The sequence below is a fragment of the Dunckerocampus dactyliophorus genome, chromosome 18 (assembly GCF_027744805.1).
Source record: "Dunckerocampus dactyliophorus isolate RoL2022-P2 chromosome 18, RoL_Ddac_1.1, whole genome shotgun sequence".
NCBI lineage: Eukaryota > Metazoa > Chordata > Actinopteri > Syngnathiformes > Syngnathidae > Dunckerocampus > Dunckerocampus dactyliophorus.
In genome coordinates, this window is record NC_072836.1 from 3,106,906 (window position 1) to 3,122,950 (window position 16,045).

The 16,045-nt window shown below is 43.8% G+C and overlaps 2 protein-coding genes across 2 annotated transcripts; one reads left to right on the forward strand and one right to left on the reverse strand.

Annotated features, from left to right (window-relative positions):
* The first annotated feature begins 397 nt into the window (after positions 1-397).
* Positions 398-9,522, forward strand: akt1s1 (AKT1 substrate 1 (proline-rich)). Its single transcript, XM_054759876.1, has 6 exons — positions 398-565; positions 928-1,572; positions 1,651-1,921; positions 4,073-4,156; positions 4,226-4,401; positions 7,229-9,522. Exons 2-6 carry the CDS (start codon positions 1,189-1,191, stop codon positions 7,364-7,366), a joined length of 1,053 nt encoding a protein of 350 aa, XP_054615851.1. The 5' UTR covers positions 398-565; positions 928-1,188; the 3' UTR covers positions 7,367-9,522.
* A 17-nt stretch (positions 9,523-9,539) lies between these two features.
* Positions 9,540-14,963, reverse strand: zgc:195001 (uncharacterized protein LOC567531 homolog). Its single transcript, XM_054759878.1, has 5 exons — positions 14,885-14,963; positions 10,616-10,642; positions 10,471-10,533; positions 10,257-10,396; positions 9,540-10,165 (listed from the first exon to the last, which is right to left on the reverse strand). The coding sequence occupies exons 1-5, from the start codon at positions 14,904-14,906 to the stop codon at positions 9,761-9,763; spliced, it is 657 nt and encodes a 218-aa protein (XP_054615853.1). The 5' UTR covers positions 14,907-14,963; the 3' UTR covers positions 9,540-9,760.
* Positions 14,964-16,045: the final 1,082 nt, after the last annotated feature.

Genomic DNA, 16,045 nt, shown 5'->3' on the forward strand with positions numbered 1-16,045 from the left:
GTCCAAGCGCTTTTTTTTATTAGTTTATAGTTTATAGCTTACTTTGTGCGAACATTGTGATCATGTGACGTGGGGAGCAGAAGCTGATTGGCGCATTGAGCTGGGCGTACATCAGCCCCGCCCACAGAAACCAGTCACGTGTACATGGTGCGTTCTATTGGAAGGCAGTAAACAGGTGACGTCAACACCGGATATACCTTCACGTCTTTCTAAATAAAAGCACCGCGTTGATTGCATATCACTCATAGACATGTAGCATCACTGACATAGAGGGTTAACATAATAACATTACTCTCGTTGGACTATACGCAAATTATGTATCTGTGCGCATCAGTGTCGTGTTACTCTCGTCAAACACAGCTGCTGACAACAAACACGCTCGTCATTGGTTTTATTTTGCAATCGTAAACAGGAACCTTTAATATGACTCCGCACTGGCTTTCCGCTGGTGACGAGCCTAGCAAGGGGAGAGGAGCGACGGAAGAAGGCACAGCACGTTTGTTTAAGTAAAGTCAAGTTTAAGGCCGATACGTAAGTGACAACTTGGACGAAAGGAAGCGAGCAGGTAGGTGAACATTACCACTTGCATGCGTCGTTTGTCCAGCCCCTTTTCGGCTGCCGCATGAGTGTAAAAAATGGTGAAGTGCGGCGTCCACACACAAGAGACGAATAAACAGGCTGCAACAACAACAGCTGCAGCATCGACTGCAAGAATCATTCATATTCAGCTGAAAAGGACACAAATAGGAAAACAAAGGATGGCGTGGTTTTCGAATGAACTGTGACGATTCAAAGCTAACTCACCTGTTAGCATTGCGTCTTGTCAACAAGCTCTTCAAGGAGGCTTAGCAGGCGCCAGCAAATGTGAACTTTGTTGCAATGAGATGACTGCTGAAACCCTGTAACATATTTTCGGACTTTTTCCAGATAGCACCAGCAACGTGGAACCATCTATTCTCTCCCCTGGCTCCCTGTGTGGAAAGACATCACCCGGTCTGTCCCATCATCTACTAAAAAGTCACCCAGTGCCTCTTGAGTCCTTGCAATCATCTTCATCAGTGCAAAAACCAAATCAACACCAGCAAGTAAGGATATATTGTTTTTAAGCTACACCAAAGTTTGGTGCCCATCAGCATTATCCCATCAAGTCGTTGGACAGAAAAGCCACACACACTACCTGACACCACCATGGCCTCCATCACTAAGTCGTCTGAGCCGGAGATTGCTGACAACCACAGAGACAGCTGGCTTGCACTACTTTCTGCTGCGGAAGCTTACTGCCAAAAGTCGGGCTGCGACCTGGCCATCCTCACAGCGTGTAAGAAGTTCAGGCCGTCGGTTCCGGAAGGGGACGGGAAGAAGTGGGAGAGTGGCGGCGGCGGCTTTCCGGGTGAGTCCGACTACTCGTACAACATTTGGGGTCAGAGCTTCCTGGCGGAGTCGGCGCGCCGCTACATCGACGACATCGGCGTGCTGCACTCCACTACGTTGCTCACGGCGCAGAAGCACACGCGCCAGGCTGGGAGGACCAAGCTGGCGGTGGACCTGACCTCTGACCCCGGACACAGGGGGGTGAGTGGCCGGTCTTGCCGCTCACGCGTCACCGCCTCTCCTCGAAGATCACATTCTTCACCCTTGCTGTCGTTTCAGAACCTGACGGGCGATGGCGTGGTTGGTGGAGTCAGCCCCAGCAGCAGGCTGTACTCTCAGAGCTACCCGTCCATCTACAGCTCGGCCGCCGCCGCTCCCGGCCAGGGCGGCAATGGCGAGCGGGAGCGGGAGAAGAGCGCCATGGAGGCGGCGAGGCAGGGAAGACAGCGGGCTGGCATCGTGGACCTGGAGGAAGAGTGTGAGGATGACGAAGAGGAGGAGGACGAGGAGGACATGGATGAGAAGAGACCCTACGGGAATGAAAGTGCAGGTGAGGACACCCAGGGAAATAACGTGGAGTTGTTTCTGTATGTCCTGAATGAAGTTTTGGATTATTTGACAGCATCATTTCCTCCTGATCTCATGAAAGCAGCAATAAAAGCACTCGGTGATCTCAGATTGACTTGGGAACGTCTCTGGATGCAAAGAGAAATCACATACATACAAACAAGACACACCCACACCCGTGAAACATACAGCTTCCTTTGTGCTCCTGACACTGGATGCTGCTTTCTCCTTGGCGCCCCCTGCAGGTGGGAAGTGGAATTCCCGTTAACGCCACAGTGGTGCATTTGTTTACATGTTGATGTAATGGTCGAATTTGTGTAATTGGCCATGGAACATTTGCAAAAAATGACTAAAAAAACATGAAAAGGAAAAAGTGTTCAGAACTACAAATGAAATTTATTCTGCTGCTTTTTGTTGTTTTTCATTTCTCAAACAAAACGGAGCCGCCTGCGAGTGCTTTCAGATGGCGATACATGCTCTCATGTCACCGAGTAAATATACAATGTACAGTAGTCCCTCGTTTATCACGGTTAATGACGACGATAAGTGAATTTCCGCAGTAAGAGTCCTTATTTATAAATTGAATATTTTCATAGTTATTACAACCTGTTTTATGACCTTGTAAATCCTTTTTTTAACATGATTAGAGAACTATAGACTAGAGGCTTCTAGACATGAAATAACACCCCTATAGTCATTTTTATACTCCTATTACCCAAAATAGTGGAGAAAATAAGACCCGTGCTTGTATATGTTACTATAAACGTGTTCCGGTGCTAGGGGAGTTGAGTGGGATGGACAGGAAGTGACGTTAGGGTTTCAGAGTTGAGTTTTAGCTTAACATGGGTTACGGCTGCAACAGTAGCCCATGTTGTTGCCCGTATTGTGTTGTGAGCTCATTCGAAGCTGCAATAAAAGCGTGTTGTTTCTGTGATAGTCTGGTGCTTGTGTGTCTCACACAGCGTTACGGTAACATTACTGACACCTAGTGACCAGTGTAGAATACCACATATCATCATGTCTTTGAATGCCTTACATGTGTATTTTATGTCATTTAGCCATTTTTATGCTTGAAAATGCTTCATTTAGGCCAAAAATATGTAAAATGTGCTTAAATATGCATATTAAAAAAAACTAATATGCCGTATTCGAGCACTAAACAGCATGATTTATTCACATATTTTTGAAAAACTGACAGATACATTGTATATTATATGTGGAGCCGTGCATTTTGTAGGTCATTTCATGCGCGTGTGAGCTGTTTAATGGCGTCGCTGATTCCCGTGTCTGAAAATCTTAAAAATTGTTTTTAAAAATAAGGCCCCCCAGTGCGTTTAAGTCAGGTGTGGTCAAACTGTAGCCCGCGGGCCACGTCAGGCCTGCCAAGCGTCTTAATCCGGCCCACGGGGCATTTACAAATTCCTTTTTTAAATCTTTAACGTGGAAAGTGTAGCCGGCAACCTGACTTGCAGTGCTATTGTGGCACGCTTGAGACGCCAAAATAGTCAGATGCAATTTGTAGCTTTGTAACCTACCTACTGCACCGTGTGGGCATACAAGTATCGATGTGCAATACCCATGCCATAAAACACCCATATATTCCTGCCGAAAGGCATGCTGGGTAGCTTGTGGTACTCTTTCTCCCACCATTTTTGTTTATCGCATTTTTGCATTTTGTCAGAGAAGTAAACAGTCTTGACATCCAGTGTTTTATTGATCATAGTTTTATATTGGTGTTGCAGCTGGACTACCCAGCATGCCTTGCGGGCATGTGGAAATAACAGTTTTAGGTTACATGGTACGTTTAGCGCTTAGTTGTTGCTTTATATGATGTGTTAACTTGTTTTTTGGTTTTGCTGCACCGTGAGCAAGTAATGTCGTTGTGTTTGATGCCATCTACAGTATATACAGCATAGACGGCCCCTCCATCTCATTTCTTTAACCCAGTGTGGCTCGCGAGCTACATTCAGTCATAAGGGCCCATTCTGATGTGTTAATGAGCCAAGGGAGCCAACAGGTCGCACCAAATCTGAATGAATGCATGGAAAACATTGATAATGTTGCTTTTGAAAATGATTCATTATGAAAATGATCCATCTTTGGAAAGCGTTGACATCCTGGTTGTTGGTTCCAGGTGTTTTCTCCATGGACGAGGACTCGCTGTCTCGTGACTGCGAGCCCTTCTTCGAGTCAGACGGCGAGGAGGAGAGCACCGACGGTGAGGTCACGCACATGCACACGTATGACTCTTAGTTCCATGTTCACGGTTGGTGTTTGTGCGGCGCAGGTTCGTTGAGCGAGGAAGCCCCGCCCCCCTCCCGCAGCATGGCCATGGGTCACGGCGTGCACTCGTCCCGGCACGCCCACGCGATGGCGATGGCCCGCTCGCTGCCCGTCTCTGTGCCCGTGTGGGGCTGCAAGGGAGGCCGAGCGGCGCCAGGAGACAGCAACAGTGGAGAGCGGGTGAGTCTTTAAACGTCCCCAACACGTGGAAGTACACGTGTCACCAAACCAGGGGTGGCCAGAGCGCAGACCGCGGCTGTTTTTTTTATTGGCTTGTGGCACATTCTAAAAATATAATTTAACAAGAAAACCCCCCCCAAAAAAAGGAATTTTAGAAAAGTAAAGTAGGGTTGTTCGATATTGGCTTTTTTGCCGATATCCGATGTGCCGATATTGTCCAACTCTCAAATTCCCATTCCGATATCAACACATACCGATGTGTAACATCACATATCTCTGTTGTGGAATGAACACGTATCTGTTGTGAAGCTAAGGGATACAGCATCAGCAATTAGCGTCTCGGCGTGGCTCTAAACATTGGACAACTCGCATAAGCAAACATCTGAGAAATACTTGCGGTCGGGCATGGCAAAGCGTGGCTCGAGGGACTCCACAAGTTTGGTGAATCCGGCAACAGTGCATTTGCTGGCAAGAAGTCTCCTGCGGATAGTACCTCGTCTGCCTGCCACTATTTCTGCGTTTTTTGTTTTTTTTTACATTCCCCGTGACCATTAGCGGTGTTCTGACAGCCGACCACATCCTGCCACCCCGAACACGGTCAAGCAAAGCGTCGCTCAAGTTCAGTATGTGCTGCATGGGGACTGTTGATGGGGAGCGGACTCGCTGCCGCACACACAAGGGGCTTTAAAGTCTCTAAACTCTTAAACTTTGCATAGAAACACGCCGGCAAATGATGCTCAGATTGAAGTTGCAGATGTCTGCCATCTCCCGGTGTTAAGTATAAGTATTAACAACACGAGGCATCATATTAGCAGCACATTCAGCAATGTTGCTTGTTTGCGACTTTGCCGTTTAAAGGGATATATTGGTTTTCATTATAGGGAAAAAAAACCAATACTGATATTGACCGATATTGCATTTTTATCCCAAATCGGGCCGATCATATCGGTGGGCCGATATTATCGAACATTCCTAGGATAACATCAAAATATTATGAGAAAAAAGTAAGGAAACAAAAAATGTCATCTTAGTAGTATATAAAGTTAAAATATATTAAAGAAAAAATATTTTTTTTCAAAATTTAAACAATTAAAAAAAACAAAGTAATTTTTGGGAAAATGAAGTTGCAGGAAAAGTTTTGAGAATAAAGTCCTAATAATATGGCAATAAAGTCAAAATTACAGGAAGAAAAAAGTAGAAATAGTTGGAAAACTTAAAATAAAATGCAGAAATGGGGGAAAAATGTTGTACTTTTACAAGAATAAAGTCAAAATATTAAGAGAAAAAAGTTGTATTCTAACAAGATATAAAGGTCTCAATTTTACGAGAATAAACTCGGAATATTATGAGGAAAAAGAATGTAATTTTAGTAGCATAGAGTTGAAAATATCAAAGACAAAATATGCTGATTTTTTAAAAAAGGAGTAATGAGAAAGAAACAAAACAAAATAAAGTTGTAATTTTTGGAAAATTAGGTTGTGGAAAAAGTTCTAGTATTATGAGATTAACGTCAAAATATTATGGGATTGAAGTAATAATTACAAGAAAAAGTTGAAATTGTTGGAAAACTTTGGGGGAAAAAATAACCTGCAGAGCATAAAGTCAAACTATTACGAGAAAAAAATCTCAAACGAGAAAAAAGTCAAATTTTATGACAGTGAACTCAATTAAAAAAAATTATTTTAGTATTAAAAAAATAGTTTTAGGTTTTGGAAAATTTGTTTGAGGAAAAGAAGTTATATTATTATGGGAATAAACTCAAATATTCCAAAATTTGCAAAGATATTGACAAGGAAAGTTAAGAAACGAAAAAGAACATTAAAAATGGGGAAAAAGAGCAAAGAGTTCAGTTTAGTTCTTGAAATGTGCACGTATAACTTGTTAGCACATCTACATGTGTTGCTTTACAAAACATGGCAAAGTTGCATCCTTTCATTTGTCACTTTGTGACCCTTGTGGTTTCCACTAACCTAGCGTGTGTAAATTAATGACTAAATTGACACATTTTAACGCCAATTTTAAAGGCATGAAAAACCTTTTCACCACAGTTGTTATTCCATGAAGACTTTCTATTCCAACAGTCCAACAGAAGGTGAAGAAAATCACAAGCAGCCCCCGCATGCTGCCTTTTTTCTGTATTTGGCCCTTGGTGGAATACATTAACATTCACTTAAGCAGCAAACTACCTAAGCCTTCATTGGTGGCGCCCTCTGCTGGCCACGTAGCGGCCACTGTTAGGATGCGACGCGGCTCAACATGCCAATGTGTTATGTAGCAGTCTAAAAATGATGCACATACAAGCGTGGCTCTCTAAGTGTTGTTGACCAACGAGCTCGTGGAATGTCGGGAAGGAGGAGAGAAAGAATGCTGCCCCTGTTTGTCGGAGGTGTCAGTTGATCCTGACGCGCCGCGAGCGGCAAACAAAGACGCCATTCTCCGCCCTCGCTGCTGTGACGCTCTCCCGCTAACGGCCACGACGGCTCCCGCGCCTCATGTGACCGCCGATGACACCCGTGTCGGGTGGGGTGAGGGTCCGGCTGGGGGAGAACGGTCGTGACGATGAAGTGATGAGCACGCTGGCGCCCGTTGTTGTTCCGGCAATCCCAGCCGACACAGACGTCATTGGCAGCACAAACGTAGCAAACGGTGGCGCATCTGGTCTTCTGGGGTGATGATGTCAGTGTTTGTGGGGGGGTCCCACTAGTGGCTGGAGGGCCCTAAGCGACCACTTTAGATTGCGCGTAGGATGACACACCAGTGCTGCTTGGTGGAAACTACAATAAAAATGTTGCCGACCGAGTAAAGTGCTGCTTGGTGTGTCCCTCAGGTGGGCTGTGCTGACCTGGAGCACATCGCCGCCAGCATGAAGGCTCTTCTGGCCCCCGGCGCCACCGACGGGACGGAAATGTTCGGGGCGCTGCCGCGACCCCGCGTCAACACGGGCGACTTCTCTCTGAAGCATTGAGGCCGACGGAGGAAAGGAGCGACAAGCAGAAAGGGATCGAGAGAGAGAGAGAAGACGTCTGCAGACGTGACGTACGCCACAAAGCTCCCACCTCCATCCATCTCTCGCTAGTAAACGTCACACGCTTCAAGGAGTAACACAACACTAAAAACATTCGCAAACACGACCCACACACATTTCACCGCACGCTGACATCAGGACGCACCACCAACCTGCTAAACGGGACGCTGAGAGGCGGGACATCCTGTTTTTTTCAGGCTAACTGGACGTGTACGTCCTCCAGTGATCCTTTATGTTCTCCATGCTCATGCTCTAGCACACACCTCCACTTATTATCCTAAAACTCATTTCCACTTACTCTTTTGTAATCCCTTTTCTAAAAATGGATACATTCTTTGTTCATTGGCCCATAATAATTGGAAAAGAAATACTTGCTTACACATGAAAGACTCAAATGGGACCAGCGTCTCTGCTGAGACACGTTCCTTAGCTTCGTGTAGAGCAGGGGTGTCCCAAGTGTGGCTCGGGGGCCATTTGTTTGCCACAGCTTGTTTTCTGGCCCGCCACACATTCTACAAATACAATTAAACGACAAAACAAGAGCAAAAAAAAATGGAAAATTGTGCGAAAAAAAACTAATTGTACCAAGAAAAAGTTTAAAAATGTTGCCATTAATAACAAAATGACTGTACAAATTACAATAAAAATTGTTTCATTTTGACTTCTTGAAAATTGTCTAAAATTACAATACAAATTACAAGTATTTAAATTTCCTGTTGCATTTAAAATGAAAACGAAATGTCTTGTCCTTTTCATTTGAAATGTAATATCGGCCGTACGTGTGCTGCAGCTAATTTTTGATTGGCCTGCGGTACATTCTGAAAATAGAATTAAACGACAAAACGGGAGCAAAAAAATGGAAATCAAGTGAAAAATCCCAAATATAACAAGAAGTTGCTTGAAAAATGTTGACACTAATAAATTTTTTTTGTATTAAAATTAAAATTACAATAATGTTAATTAAAAAATAAAAATCATTGTTTTTTTAAACAAATGACGCCTTTTGGTATGCTGCAGCTTATTTTTTGATGGCCTGTGGCAGTTAAATGACAAAACCAGCAAAAAATGTAGAATTGAGTGAAAAAGCTTAACAGTAACAAGAAAAAGTCGAAAAACCTTGAGACTAATAAAAACAGTACAAATTATTTCCATTTTAAAATTATTATTTTTTTTATTTAAAAATTAAAAGGATTGTAATTTTAATTTGAAATGTAATAATAGCTATTTGTGTGCTGAAGCTATTTTTTTTTATTGGCTCATTCCAAAAATATGAATAAACAAGACAACTAAAAAAAAAAAAAAAGCAACAGCAAATTATGAAGAACAGAAAAAAGGCGTAATGTAACAAGAAAAAGCCTAAATGTGAAAACTAATAACACGAAAAATAATAATGCTAATAATGTGCATTGTCACCTATAAACACAAGGCTGACTTTCAGGGTGTTTTTTCTTGAAATATATATAACAGATTAGCATTGGTTGGTCTCAACGCCTTTAAAAAATGCGTATCATCAAATCCTGATATTTCAGTATGCGGCTCTCGGTGGGGAAAGTTTGGACACCCCTGGCCTTGAGTTGAACCCAAAACGTCTGTCAGTGTCTGTAGTCTACATAAAGCATCGTTTAAACTGCAATTTTTGCCTTCAGAAGCTGGAAATGACATTGTTAGCGGGTGCGAAAGTGTTAGCATGGAGCACATGGACAGTATTCGCCCGCCCCCCACGTCCATCAATGCCACACAGCAGTTTCCTCCTTGAAGGGTTGAAAATGAAGAGAAATGTGAAGCTTGTGTTTAAAATGTGAGTACACCAGCACACACTCGTACTTGCCTCTTTGTACTTTGACTATTTTGCCAATGAATGAATGACTGACTGACTGATGGAATGATTGTACTCCCAAACTGAGCTTGTCGGAGATGGTTAGATGTTTCTTTTTTTGTTTGTTCCTGCTCCGAATACCTTGAAGTGAAGGAGAGAGAAGGGTTGGACTGAGTAAAGATGTCGACGTGACATTTCATCAACAAATAGCTGTTGTATTCAGTACGTTTGTGTTGCAAATAAAAGGAGCAAACCAAGAGAAGACGTGCTGATGTGAATGCGCTGCGATGCTACAAGGCTGCCGCCAGAGGGCGTAGTTTTACACAATGGTTGGCTTTATTGTGCACACAGAAAGATGCAGGTTACAAAGATTGACAAGCAAAGATGCAAAGTCAACTGTTGAAAGACTTTGCCTAATTCTAAAAAAAACACTTAGATACACAAAAGTATAATAAAACATAATAGGCGTCATTCTACCTTAACTGTACACTTCTCCCCGCTTCCAGCCCTCGGAGGAGTCACTGATCCTTCTTCCTTATAAGGCAGAAGGAGTTTGTGCCCACCCACATGGCGGGGAGGAGCTTCTCCTGCACGCTGATCTTGAACTTGTGAATGAGCCGCACCTCCTTGTCGCCCTCGCCCTCCACCAGCAGGAACTTGACGATGCCGGCTGGCTGGTCCACGTAGACCCCCAAGGTGGGGCACAGGGGCAGGCCGACGTCCACGTTTTCGCCGTTGTGCCACACCTGGTAGCAGGAACCGGACCAGCCCACCCCCCAGGAGCTGCTGTTCTCCCCCAGTCCGCAGGGGCCGTCCTGGCCCCTCCTGGGCGCGCTCTCCGCCACCACGCCGACCACTACCCAGCCGTCGAAGTCTACCTCCCAGTAGCCGCGGGAGCCCAGGAGACCCTCCTTGCACAGGACCTGAAGGCGAAGGTGAGACGCGTCATATTTACCACGAGCGTCTCCAAATTGGAGACTGCGAAGGCGTGCTCGTTGGTCTCTGCAGGCTCACCTGTGGCGAGTGTTCATATCTCTCCGGCCTGTTGGGGTACGGACACACGGCGTCGGAGGTGCGAGCCACCTTAGCTCCGCCCTCTGAGATCCACAGCAGCTTCTGTGCGGTTTTGTCGTCCAGCGAAAGCGGCATCCAGTCTGACGGAGGAAATATCGTTGATGAGTATTTGATACGGTATCATGAAAGGTATGTATTTGCTGTCATGACTGACGTTTGACAAAGTCGGCCCTGGTGGTGGGTTCAGGGATGTTGGGCTCGTAGGGGGGCAGCTTCTCTGAGGAGACAAGAGGAAAGGAGAAGGTTGAGACTACGTGATGAATGAAGACGTTAAGGGGATGCATGATGTCTGCCTTTACCTTTAGCTGCTGCGTTGTTTTGTCTTCCTGCAAAGCAGAAAGACTGCAGAGATGTTGTCAAAGCTCCAAACTACAAGCCACACGGATGCAGCACATGCCTCTAAAAGCCCTTTCGTCTTTACTTCCACTTTCTAAGAACACCTTCCTCCTTTGGACGTGCGCACGCCTCTCATGTGCATTCCCAGGAAGTCTCCCTTGCTCACGTGTCTCACAACCCCGGTTCCTACTGGCCGTAACGCTGACCTCGCACCCCTTTGGACAACATTACAATACTCCTTGGATCCATCTAAGGAACCATGTCAGGAATCATCTAAGGAAGCATGTCGGGAACCATGTAAGGAGTCGTTACCACGACGAGCCTCTAACCAACTCTCCAAATATATTTTATTTTTTATTAGTACTATCTGTGTATTCTTCGAGATAAAACTACAAACCAAGTACCATATTTGTCGCGCTTATTTTCGTGGTTTGGCTGGCCCTGCCCTGCCCCGCGTGTTTTTATCCCCACACTGACCGCCACGAGAGGGCGCTCTACGCTCGTGTGCCAGCGTCTGCTACGCCTACCAGTCCCGTACCACTGAAAATGTACAACATGAACATCAACTTATAAAGACAGCTGAGAAAGACTGAACACAAACCCCCACAGAAAGGAAATCATATTCCGCAGATTGCAAGCTGCAAGTAAACTATGCTATTTAGGCTATAGTTACCTGAATAACTGCTAATGTTAGGTTAACGTCCCACCTACTCACGTTACATTAACAGACGCCTATGTAGCCTGCATTCTATTACTAGAACTTGCCTTTCAACATGAAATGTCTGTTCTTGGTCTCTGGTTTTATAAAATAAATTTCCCCCCAAAAAAGCGACTGATAATCCAGTGCGACTTATGTTTTTTTCTTATTGTGCATTTTTGGCTGGTGTGACTTAGTCCGGAGTGACTTACAGTCTGGAAAATACGGTAGCTTTCCGTGTTTTTTTGTGTTTCAGTTGACATTTCATCACTGTTCCAATGAATAGTATTTTTGTAATTTTGTGTTTTTATCCAACAAAACAGTAGTTATTTTTGTTTGTGTTTTGGTGGAAAGTAAAAACATTCAAATGAAATGACAAGAAAATAAGTCATTTTTGTAAGTCTAAGTAAGTTGTGCTCGTACTCGAACCCCTTTTGCATTTTGTTTTTCAGTACTTTTCCTGTTTGGGGGCCTTGTCGGTCTCACTTTACAATAAGATACACAAAAATACAGTAGTTACTGAGGAACTAATGAGTAGAGTAGTTACTGAGGAACTAAGGCACGTACATTTAGAGTAGTACTGGGGAACTAATGAGGAACTAATGACTAAGGCACAGAATTTTAGACTAGTTACTGAGGAACTAATGAAGAACTAATGAGTAGTTACTGAGGAACTAAGGCACATAAATTTATATTAGTTACTGAGGAACTAATGACTAAGGCACATACATTTTGAGTAGTTACTGAAGAACTAATGAGTAGTTACTGAGGAACCAAGGCACATACATTTAGAGTAGTTACTGAGTAAGTAATGAGTAGTGGTTAGGTAGTGTGGTTCCTCATTAACTACTGTAATTTTGCGTACCTTATTGTAAAGTGAGCTTTCCACCTCCCACGGTGACTTGATGCTAGCCTTAGCTCTGCCCGCTGGCCTGCGTTATTTGCCTTTTCCTGTGGCGTTTCACTCCGCGTGAGCACAGCTTTTGTTGATAAAAGACTTCATTGAACCGCCGTGTCCGTGCTTCTTGGGGTAACGCTTCATCGAAACATAGCAGAACGTGACAGCTGCGGTTTTGTTTATTTTTGCTAAAGCACGCACCCGCTAACATACACGCAATGTGCTAACATGGCGCCTGGCTGTAATCAGACCTTGTAAACGCGCCTATGACCAGGCCGAGCCGGATGAAACTCAAACCTCCATCCAATCCATCAGGCCCGGACCTTGCCAGCAGCGTGTCAAAGTGGACTTAAGTTGGGGTGGGAGGGGGCGGGGGTTCCAGCTGAACATCTGCAGTCATCTAATGTGAGAGGCGATGGTGGTGGTGGGATGGCGTTGCTTTGCTCGAAATGTCGTGAGAGCGTTTAATGAGCGGCCTTTTGAAGGGTGGTTCTGGCATCCGAAGCGGGCCAAGCTGAGATCGGAGAGCTGCGGATGATCCCGCTATTTGTCACCCCCATAAAACGCCTAAAGAAGGGATCTCGCTCGCAGCGCCGCTACCTGACCGACGCAACCTTTGATGAAGCGGAGGGAATGCCGCGCTCTTAATCGCAGCCCCGCTCAGGCTTAGGGTCCGATTCCATGGCAGATTTAAGTCCTTGATTAAGAAATCTGTCAGGGTGGCGGGACGTTGAAGGTCAAGTGACAGTTCACCTCATCCGTCTCCTTCCTTCCTTCCTTCCAGAAAAGAGCCCGGCAGGGAGGGAAAGATGAAAGTGAAAGCTTTGGAGTAAGGCTGAGCTCCTGGAGGTATTAATAGGATCACACGGAGGAGAAAGGCGAGACCGTAAATGATCTTCGTCTTTACCACTTCTCGGGAGGCCTGAAGCGACCTTGACGAGCGGGATATCTGAGGGATGGGAAAGAGGACGGCGTCGGCCTGATGGAGGACTAAGTGCCGACTAATAACACAACTCATTAATCAGCTGGAGATTTAGGGATGAATATCAGGAAGACACGCCGGTGGCGTTGGCGTGGAGCTTCAAAAGGATCCTCAAGGGGAGGGGGGCGGGGCTAACCTGGCACGAGTCCTGGCCTCCTTCCTGTCCAATGGCAAAGCTTTCAGGGAGTCTCGCCGAACATCAGCTTTGTGTCTTGGCTTTGTCGGCCATGTTTAGCCTTTGCACGTCAATGCAGGAGGAGGTCAAAGTTGGTCGTCTACGGTTGCGGCGTGTTACGTAACCCCTCGCCGAGGGTGACGGAATGCAAGCTGTGGAATTGCGTGAGCCCGTGTGATACATGGGAGGATTTTAGTAAGCAACACTCCAAGCGCACACAGCGGGAGGATATTTCCTGCACCGCGCTGACATGATGGATGACCTCCTCCCCCAAGCCCCCACCCCCTCCCGCTGCCCTGCCCCAAGCAAAAAGGCTGAAGTCACCAGCGATGTTTTGCCTGAAAGACTGAAATGAGGGTCACTTGCTTGCTTTCCTCGTAGAAAGACAGGAAAGTTGGTAAGATGATATTATCCTCCTAATTAAATTAAAATATATTTTAATATTGTATATGTCTTTTTTTCATTTTTAAATCATATTGAATTTTTATTATTTTAAAACATTTATTTAATGTAATCAACCATTGTAATCAATGGTTTCTATTTTGTGTCTAATGTGTGTATATTATCTGTCCGGACTTTAGGGACACCTGCACTGTACGTACAGTACATTGATCTGCACTGCATTTGTTGCCGTATTCTTCTACGTTCAACGGATAAAAACACATGAAAGTGGGTAATATAATTACCATACACACACCTACTCTAGTTACTAAACTACTAAAGTACTCTACTAAGTACTAATCCCTAGAGTACACATGCAAAAATGCACACATAATAAAGTTCTTAAAAAATATGGACATGTTTTTTAATTGTTTTAATTTAATATACATACAGGTCAAATATTGATATTTTCTTCCACTTAATTAGAAAAATAAATACATATTTTTTCATTGTTAAATCATATTGAAATTTATTTTTTCAACAATTATTTAAAATATTTCTAATCAATTATCTTTTGTGTATAATGTGTGTATATTATCTGTCTATTATTGTCATATTTTTCTATTTTCAAGGGATAAAAACACATGAAAGTGGGTAATATACTATTACTATACTGTACACACACCTGCTCTGTTTATTGACTGTATGTGTATTTAGTATGCATGCACATAGTGTGTCCCTCAAGTACCAAAATGCCAATATTAAACATATTTCTTCACTTAACATATATACACATAATATTACATTGAATTTATGAATTTAAATTATTTATAATACTTTTGGTGATTTTTATATTACTGACTTGTCGTTATTAAACAATTAGTCAGTGTATTATTTTAAAATATCAATGATTGATCTTTTTTGCATAGTGCATGTACGGCATATTATATTTCCAGATTTGATAGACGCCCTGGACTGATCTGCACTGCTTTTATTGCCAGATTGTTCTATTTGAAGGCTAAAAAAAACATGAAAAGAAAATGAAGGAGCAGGACGGCATTGATCCCAAGTTGAAGGTAAAAGATTGAGTTTGTCCTACCTGCTTTCTTGGGCACGGGCATGGTTCCGTCGGTGTGCTGTGATGGCAGCCGGGTACGAGTGGGAGGTGTTGTGAGGGAATCTCTGCGGAGGATCACTCTTATGAGCTTCCAGATGAGCGGGGTGGGGGCGTCGGGGGTGCTGGAGGGGGAATATGCAAAGGTTTGGGTTGGCCGCCCGTGTCTCATGTGATCCAGTCCAAGGATCAGATGGAGAGCCGCGCTCGTTTGCATACACATGGACACAGCATGTGCCTCCCCCCCCCCATCTAAAAAACACATCGACGTAAACACATTGAGTGATGCCTCAAAGGATGCAAATAGAAGATGATGGAACCCTGTGAAGAAAATATTTAAAGTCAATTGACCCTGACGTAAGGTAATCTATAGGTGTGTGCGCGTGTTGTCGTGATCCGGCTTCAAAGAACTGCAAGCCTGGTCAGAACCTGAAAATAACAACCTGGTACTACAGCACCTAGAAGCGCTGGTCATTGGCTTTCATCCACCTTCTTTATTATTTATTTCTATTCTTTATTATTTTTAAACACTAGTTCATCTGATCCGCAAACGTTTATTTTATTTTATTCAGTTGCGTTTATTATGTGTAGTTTATCTTGTATGTGTTGGAACAACTTTTTGCTGTTGCCTTTGAGGATGAGACAAAAAAGCCTAATATTTAATGGTTTATATATGTAAATATTTAACTCATGATGTAAATTATTTAATTTACAAGTATTTGTATATATATTACAGTATACAGAATATAAAATTACAATATTTGTATGTAAAATGTAAAACTCCAAACTTGTACTGGTGAATGCATTCATTTTCTGCATTCATTTTGTGCTTTTAATTTAATGTTCGCTATGTCGGTGTCAGCGTCCAATAAGACACATGGTTAGCAACCTATGACACATGGTTTGCGTCCTTTAAGACATGCAGTTAGCGTCCTATGTGACACACGGTTAGCATCCTGTAAGACACACAGTTAGCTTCTTATAAGACACAGTTAAACTCCTCGAAGATATGGAGTTAGTAACCCATAAGACACATGGTTAGCACCCTTTAAAATACACTGTGTCTTGTAAGACACAGTTAGACTTGTATACGGTAAGATAAGGGGTTAGCAACCCACAAGCCGCACTGTTAGCGTCTAATAAGAC

Bases quoted from the DNA above. Each gene is read 5' to 3' on its own strand.
- zgc:195001 (XM_054759878.1), bottom strand. From the start codon at position 14,906: ATGCCCGTGCCCAAGAAAGCAG. The intron at 10,643-14,884 runs GTAGGACAAACT...TCTGCTTTGCAG, and splicing joins GCCCGTGCCCAAGAAAGCAG to GAAGACAAAACAACGCAGCA. The intron at 10,397-10,470 runs GTCAGTCATGAC...TTCCTCCGTCAG, and splicing joins CAGGGCCGACTTTGTCAAAC to ACTGGATGCCGCTTTCGCTG.
- akt1s1 (XM_054759876.1), top strand. From the start codon at position 1,189: ATGGCCTCCATCACTAAGTCGTCTGAGCCGGAGATTGCTGACAACCAC. The intron at 1,922-4,072 runs GTGAGGACACCC...TGTTGGTTCCAG, and splicing joins CTACGGGAATGAAAGTGCAG to GTGTTTTCTCCATGGACGAG. The intron at 4,157-4,225 runs GTGAGGTCACGC...TGTGCGGCGCAG, and splicing joins CGAGGAGGAGAGCACCGACG to GTTCGTTGAGCGAGGAAGCC.